Source organism: Phragmites australis, chromosome 19 (genome assembly GCF_958298935.1).
Source record: "Phragmites australis chromosome 19, lpPhrAust1.1, whole genome shotgun sequence".
Lineage (NCBI taxonomy): Eukaryota > Viridiplantae > Streptophyta > Magnoliopsida > Poales > Poaceae > Phragmites > Phragmites australis.
In genome coordinates this window covers 11,213,060-11,220,741 of record NC_084939.1, presented here as the reverse complement: position 1 = coordinate 11,220,741, position 7,682 = coordinate 11,213,060, and the positions used below count along the sequence as shown (strand labels likewise).

The 7,682-nt window shown below is 40.8% G+C and overlaps 1 protein-coding gene across 2 annotated transcripts; it reads left to right on the top strand.

Moving 5' to 3' along the window:
- Positions 1-450: 450 nt before the first annotated feature.
- LOC133900884 (short integuments 2, mitochondrial) lies at positions 451-6,402 on the top strand. 2 transcript variants are annotated; one of them, XM_062342154.1, is made up of 8 exons: positions 451-729; positions 1,185-1,289; positions 1,445-1,522; positions 2,378-2,519; positions 2,594-2,664; positions 3,833-3,941; positions 4,149-4,360; positions 5,762-6,402. In XM_062342154.1, the coding sequence occupies exons 1-8, from the start codon at positions 568-570 to the stop codon at positions 6,005-6,007; spliced, it is 1,125 nt and encodes a 374-aa protein (XP_062198138.1). In that variant the 5' UTR covers positions 451-567; the 3' UTR covers positions 6,008-6,402. The 2 variants fall into 2 exon arrangements, with proteins under 2 accessions (XP_062198138.1, XP_062198139.1); XM_062342155.1 differs by having other exon boundaries at positions 452-729; positions 3,833-3,929; positions 5,762-6,400.
- Positions 6,403-7,682: the final 1,280 nt, after the last annotated feature.

Genomic DNA, 7,682 nt, shown 5'->3' with positions numbered 1-7,682 from the left:
GCAGTAGGGCTTCGTCACGTTGCCTTCTCCTCTCCTCTCCTCTCCTCTCCCTTTCTCTTTTTCCAAAATAAAATAAGGATTTTCCCTCATTTTTTAGGTTTAAATAAAGGAGGGGGGTGGGACCGAACCCCTAACCACCCCTAAGAGGGCGGTAAGAGCTACGGGCGCGAGGATTCTCCCTACCCACTCTCTGAGAGGGCGATTAGCCCCACCTGTCATTTCAAAGGGCGGTAAGGGGTGGCCCTGCCACCATGGCAATCCTTACTGTCCTTTCAGAAGACGGTAGGTATTTATTTTTGAAAATCTTGTCGCGAGGAATCTATTTATTTAAATTTTTAATAAAAATATATTAAAAAAACTCGGGAAAAAAGGGGGGAAACATAGCTCTCGCGGGCCGTGGCCCTTATATTGGCGGGCTGTCCGATTTGCTGTCAAAACGGGGGATGCTCTATGTATTGAGGAGGTCCCGCAGACCAACGGCCCGCTCAAAAGAGGTTCTGCATTTTCCGCGTAAGCACAGAGGCGTCGTCCCCTGCCGAGAGCACCGGCGCCACCGGTGCGGCCGCGATGCGGGGGCTTACGCGCGCAGCGAAGCGCGCCGGCGAGATGGCCTTCAACGCCGGCGGCGGCGCAGTTAACTGGTTCCCGGGCCACATGGCCGCCGCCTCCCGCGCCATCCGCGACCGCCTCAAGCTCGCCGACCTCGTCCTCGAGGTCCGCGACGCCCGCGTGAGTCCCCCGCACTCACCCTCCTTCTCCCTCCTCTTGCTACTCGCCCCTTCTTTCCTTGCCATATTGTTGCTGCTCCGCGTTCTTGGCGCGGTGCTGGGGGCCGCTCTTGGCGCTCCGGTGGTGTTCGACGAAATGTCTTACTTGGACCTAAGATTATCTATAGAAAACCCAGCATTTAAACGAAACATAAGGACCGAAGTAGTTTCTGACTTTATGATATGCCAGGACATTCACTCTTGTTAATCTAATGTGAAACAGTGCTACATAAATAGATAATTATTCAATGAATGATGCTGCTCATACTAAATTGCTCCTCAATCAGCGTCTCAAAGCGAGTGAAAAACATTTAATCGACAGATTTTCTTAGTTGTCCCCTTTTTCTGCTTTATGTTCATAACTATACTTATTGTTATCTAGTTCTCTGATTATTGGTGTACAACTACTGTGACCAGATTCCATTATCCTCAGCAAATGAAGACCTTCAACCAGTAATCTCAGCTAAGAGGCGTATTATTGCTCTAAACAAGAAAGATCTAGCAAACCCCAACATAATGAATGTATGTACTGCCAGATAAGCTCAGTCTCCTCAACCTGCAATCCTCGCTTCCTTTTTTTCTTAGAAAAGACATGCAACTTCTGAAATCCAATTCTGGTATTCGTATAGTATTTCTTTTTATGTACTCACAGGGTCATATTTAATTTTTATTTGCAGAGGTGGCTTAATCATTTTGAATCATGTAAGCAGGACTGTATTTCGATAAATGCACATAGCAGCAGCTCTGTTAGTCAGGTTAGTTAATGTTTATATATATTTTATAGTGAAACTTCACTGACTACATTTTTTTGTACTGAAAGATTCATTGTGATTAAGTATCAAGTTGTGGAATGGTCCATTATTTACAGTGTGTAATGTTCATTTATTTCATGGCTACTTAAAAGGGAAATTGGACTCAACACCATTTTCTAAATTCTATGACTGATAGAGGTCTTTAACAAGAGAACAAAAAGATAATGGCAAGAAATAGAAAATTGCAAACTCCTGTAGTATAATGTGAATGAAATTTTCTCTTGTTTCAAAATATTTTTTCTAAACATTTCCAGGCAAGTTGTCAAATTATGATTTTATTCTATGCACTGATTCAAAATTCACTTGCTGCATTTAATATATGTGGTAATTATTGAAAGTATATGATCTTTGCATCTTATATGAAATTGTAGTTTAAGAAACAACCTCCTTTATTTTGTTGTGTTCCTCCCAAATTCAAATTGCACTGCGAAAAGCAAAAGAAGGAAGCAATAATTATAACAAAAGCTCCATAGATACCTTCATTTTTTACCATAAAATCCTCCACTTTTGTCTTTTAACGACCTCAATTTTCTTTGTGTACCCATAACCATTTGTGTAGGGAAGAAATGACTTGAATAAAAATAATATAGATGTATATATTTTCATTGCTATTCTGATCAGATACGTCAGCATCTTGTGTGATATAGATCAGATTTTGGAAAAAAAAAATTAGCATTTCATATGACAACCATTATGGTGAACTGTTCTACTAGTTTGATTTTGCCTGGATGATACTGTACTTTCTGTAGTCTACAGTATAGTTTAAGTCCATTAATGATTAATTTATGTTATTGCTAGCTTCTTGGGCTTGTTGCGCTGAAACTAAAGGAAGCAATCTCGAAACAGCCCACACTTCTTGTTATGGTTGTTGGTGTCCCCAATGTTGGCAAGTCTGCACTCATAAATTCCATTCACAGAATTGCTACTTCTCGATTTCCAGGTATAATCATCGCGGAAGAAAATAAGTCTTTTTCTTTTGTTTGTGATCCACATTTGTTATTATTGTACTTCCAGTGCAAGATAAGAACAAACGGGCTACGGTGGGGCCACTGCCAGGTGTTACTCAAGATATTGCAGGGTACAAGGTGAGGTTTGTGGGCCAATGTTTTCTTATCATCTCTGAATCCTTAATGTTGATGTTTCTATTCCTTCCATATTGTTAGCCTACATAAGAGAACCTGAAGATAATCCATGTTAGCCTCCCCCCCCCCCCCCCCTCTCACCAGTGTTATTCATGTGGGCAACTGCCAGTTAATCATCTATGAGCATCTTTCTTTTTATCACTTGATGGTAACAGGAAATGTTGTGAAAAAAAGAATGAGGCACACATCCATGGAATACAATTCATTATTGTTTCCTCATCATCTTTTTAGTTGGATCTTGTGGGTTTCATCTCTAGCCTACCCCAACTTGCTTGGGACAAAAGCTGTTGTTGTTGTTGTTGATTGTTCACTCACTGGCCAATGGCATTGGCCCTACATTTCTGTTACTGCACGGAACACCTGATGCATGGTTTATGCTGTGTTTGTCCATCTGTGAAACACTTAGTTATGTCATTTGCCCATTGACTCATTTTGTTATTTATATTAGATATCACTGCCTTGTGCTGCATTTTGCAATTAGAATGGTGTTGCTGATTACCTGCATTGATCATTGCCGGATACCTCATTGGTTCGTTGTTTTACTTTAGCCCATGTCAGCTCTCTTCGAGCCTCTAAAGGCATACTTAGTTCTTTGTCGTCTATTCATGTCTAAAGTCATACTGTTCTTTGTCGTCTATTCATGTCTGAAGGCATACTTAGTTCTTTGTCATCTATTCATTTCATACCACTTTTCCTTCTATGGAGTTGCGCACAGATCTTCATTTGCTACAATCATTCATCTTTTGCAACTGGTTACTTATATGATTGGTCGGACACGCAGTTACTCTCATAGCATGGATGACTTATATGGCTAGAATATCTTTTCACTTGCAGTATCTGAAAATATAGGAAGTATGCTTTACCGATATGAATAATGAGTTCATTATTTGGCAGTTTGGTATCTCTCGCTTTCAGTTCATCTGCAACTACATTTATCTCTGGGAGTTCAGAAAATTGGATATCTTAGATACAATAAAAATGAATATTCTTCATGAGCCTTGTTTCAACTGAATGCACTAATGGTACAAGTCACATCTATGTTGTGAAATTTGTTGCTTCTTTTCTTTAGTGATCGGCTGAGTAAACTAACAGCCATGTTTGTCATGGATAGATTGCAAGTCAGCCAAGTATTTATGTGCTTGATACACCAGGTGTTCTTGTGCCAAGTATACCAGATATGGAGACTGGTCTAAAGCTTGCTCTAACAGGTTATACTTTTAGTACGTTTTCTTTCCTTTGCCATCAATTCATCCAAAGTGTATGGTCCTTTTCGTGATTTTTGCATATTGAGCCTTGCATATTTTGTAGTCACAACCAACAAGGTTTATCATGGTTTCATTGTTCTTGTTTTAGTCTCCACTAATATCGTATTGTTTACATACTTGTACTGCCACATTGCTATAATGTCCTTTTCAATTTATGTGCAGGAGCTGTTAAAGACTCGGTAGTTGGAGAGGAGCGTATAGCAAAATATTTATTATCTCTTCTTAATATTAGAAAAACACCCCTACACTGGGAGCAATTGCTGCACAGAAGAGAAGAGTTGTATGAAGAGACATGCAGCAGTAATGAAAAAGACTCTAGGGTTTCACTACGAAGGAGAAGACGGTTGAATAATTCTGATGCCTTATTTGTTCAGGTTCTAACTCTTATCTGAAAATATAATGCATGAGCTATAATTGCCGAAGGGGACATATCTAGTGCCAACATATCATGTTAATATCATGTAAACTTTTTATGTGGACCATTGGATGTACTGGATTACGTGGGCTTGAGGACCACGCGGATAAGCATTTTGCATATAATCCCACTCGTATGAAAAATAATATGTGAGAGATTCACCTCTTCGAGTCTACAAACTTTCTGCATCCAAATCACATCAAATGGTACACATTGGAGTTTTCATGAGAACACCTTATTATGGTTTTGTGCCAGTATAGTGTTGTAGTTTTAACTTTTAACATTCCTATGATTCTATATCTAGCTTCAAATGTGTACCAAAGTGGTGCGGATATGTCATATGCATACACAATTACACACTTCTATTTCAACCTTGGCTTATTGGAGGAATTTTAGATCTGAAAAAAAAGGCTTGTCCAGGTAGGAACCTGTCGGTATTATGCCTCCGCACATTGGTTTGAACTTTTTATGTGGGCATGATAGCCTCGAAGTTGTTTTTGACACATTGGACCTCTGGGTATCGTGTGTGGTTGGTGTTTATCACAGAAACATTGGTGGTGGGATTATGGTTGTAAGTTTGTGTGGTCATGCTACTTTTGGGTTGTCTTCGGTCACATGGGTCATGGTCTCATGGACAGCATCCAAGATTCAACTTGGATAGATGATGCCATGTGTGGTTGGTGAGTCCAACGGTGTGCTAGTTGAACTTCCAACATGTGATCATCTCCAATGGTCAGATCATGTAATTACTATTTAATCGTTGTTTTTTAAGGGCTTGTTTGGTTTATAGCCAAAACTTGTCACAGTTTGCACGCCTAAAGTTAGTCAGGTTTGACCAGTTTAGGCATCTGTGTTGTTCGTAGCCACAATTGTGGCAAGATTCACTTCCTGCTACTATGGTCCCGCGCGTCGGTGACTTAAAAAAATGTGGCAAGATTCCCTTAGGTGTGCCAAAGTGTAGCAAAGATTTTGATCGACTAATTTTAGGCGAGTGTGGCAAAAAGTTGTGGCAAATGGTGGCAAGGTTAGTATATGAACCAAACAGGCCCTAAATCATTAATGGGTACATTTGTTGACCTGTCAATCATTCAACTGCTTTGATTCATTAGTTTAATGTTGAATCATGTTACTCCATTTTTTTCTTTTTAGCACTCTGTTTAGTCAAAAACAGTGTGCTTGCCCTTTTGGGTATTCTGCTGTGTGAGTTAAATTATACAACCAAACAAGTCGTAGTATTACTACTGTCCGTTCCTTCTACCTAATTGTAATGCCCATCCTACTTTTGCAATCAATGAGTTCCCTTCCAAGTCACCTATAGCATGTCCTACTGGAGTTAACAATCCCTGTCCTTTTGTTCCAGGATTTAGTGATGGAGGTCCAAAGGACGCTATGCAGTACGTTCGTGAACTTCACAGGCAATACTGAGGAAGAGAGTGAGCTGGAAAGCCTCATAGACATGCAGCTCGCGGCTCTCCGCAAGGTGTTCAGGATACCTCACAAACCGTTCGACGAAACGCAAGGCCCTACCTCCAAGAAGCTGCTGACTCTTTTCAGATCCGGGAAACTTGGCCCTTTCATCCTCGACGACCTTCCAGATGAGCAGTAAATCTGATCTTAACCTACCTATACGATTTCTTCGGCATGTTCTGCACAGCTAATGCTCTGTTATAGAAGAAATCAGCATGAAGCGTATGGTACCAAAATATCCATGGTATGCAGATTGCCTTTTTTCAGATGGTAGGAGATTAGGAGCTGCTAGTAGCAGGATATGTTTCTCTGCCTGTCTCTCTAGTTAGCTGTTGATACGGACAGAATTGCCTTTGATAGTACATTTTCTGGTTGGTACTTTCGTGGTTGTTGTTGCTTAAGAACGCGGATGTGCTGCTGTTTGTAAGGGGACTGCGCATGTGGGGCTGTCGCAGTCCTTCACCCCAAAAGATCGAATTTGAACTGAGCACTAGCAAGAATTCAGGCTTTAAATGCGTACCGGTGATTGTCAATTATTCACGTACAATCGATTCTAAGCATGTAAGCTTACGCCAGCTCGTCCTTGTTTTGACGTGTTCTCTCCATTTTAGAATGAAGACATATTTTGAGTAAGAACATGTTAAAAGAAAAGGCAATACAAAATTAAAAAAAAAATTGTGTTATTAAATGTGTTGCAAACCTGAGAGAAGCTGGTGAGAGCGCCACTTATAAAGGCAGAAGCGGCCATATGTAATAATCAAGAACAAGCGAGGGTTCATAGTTGTCTGTTGGAGTGTATCAATGCCCGAAACAACAAGTAAAAAAGAAAACGTTGTCTTTAAAAGTCAGATATCCAACTCAACTCAACATGAACACCCATGCTTCTCAAGCAAATACCGTCAATCTAACTATTTTTTTATATTAGTTATTAATTTAAGTCTTGATAAATCATCTCACCTTCAGTTCTCCAAAAGCACAGTTTGGTCAGCCACAAACTTTACCCCAAAAAGAGGAGGGGGCTAGGCTTCGGCCGCCAATCACTTTCCGAAAGTCATCCAAATACAAACCATGGATGATGCTTCAGGCTTTTCCGCGTGCTTTTACGCGACCCCCGGCTTGAATCTCGGTCGCTGGTTTTAGGGCTACGCAAACGGCGCCGACCGCCATCAATTGCAACTTGCAAGCGTCGTGGACGGCAGTGCCTGCCTGCCTCTGCCTCTGACTTTGTTGTTGTAGGTGAGTATAGTGAAGGAAAATTTTGCCATACGTGTGGCACATCTCACAAAGAACAACAATTTGTACTGAAGGGAAATGCTCTCTTTGTAGCACAAGCTTGCACTGCCTCCAGTTAAAAAGAAAGGACATGATGTTTTGGACACGGTTATTCTAGTATAACTTTTAAAACCTTAACTATCATTAGCATTCAAACCATGTAGAATGGTGACATAAAAAATATATGCATAATGTCAAAATTTTGTTGTGTCTTGAAAGCCAAATATTATCCGCAAGGTAATGTTCTTGACATTTTTACTGCAGGTGATGCCTTGACATTGTTACTGCAGGAGAGGCATTACCCACATGGCGAGCAATGGAGCATGGGTTGGAGCTGCTGAAACAAGGCGTGGTGCACCGCATTGGAGATGGTACGACTACAAGGATACGGCGTGATAACCGGTTGCCAAGACCTTATAGCTTACTGCCTATTGGCAGCACACACGTGTGTGTCATCTGAGAAGAGTTTGCAACCTGATCAATGGCTCAAATAATACTTGGGATGAAGCTACCATTAGAAGGTATTTCTATCCTTTTGATGC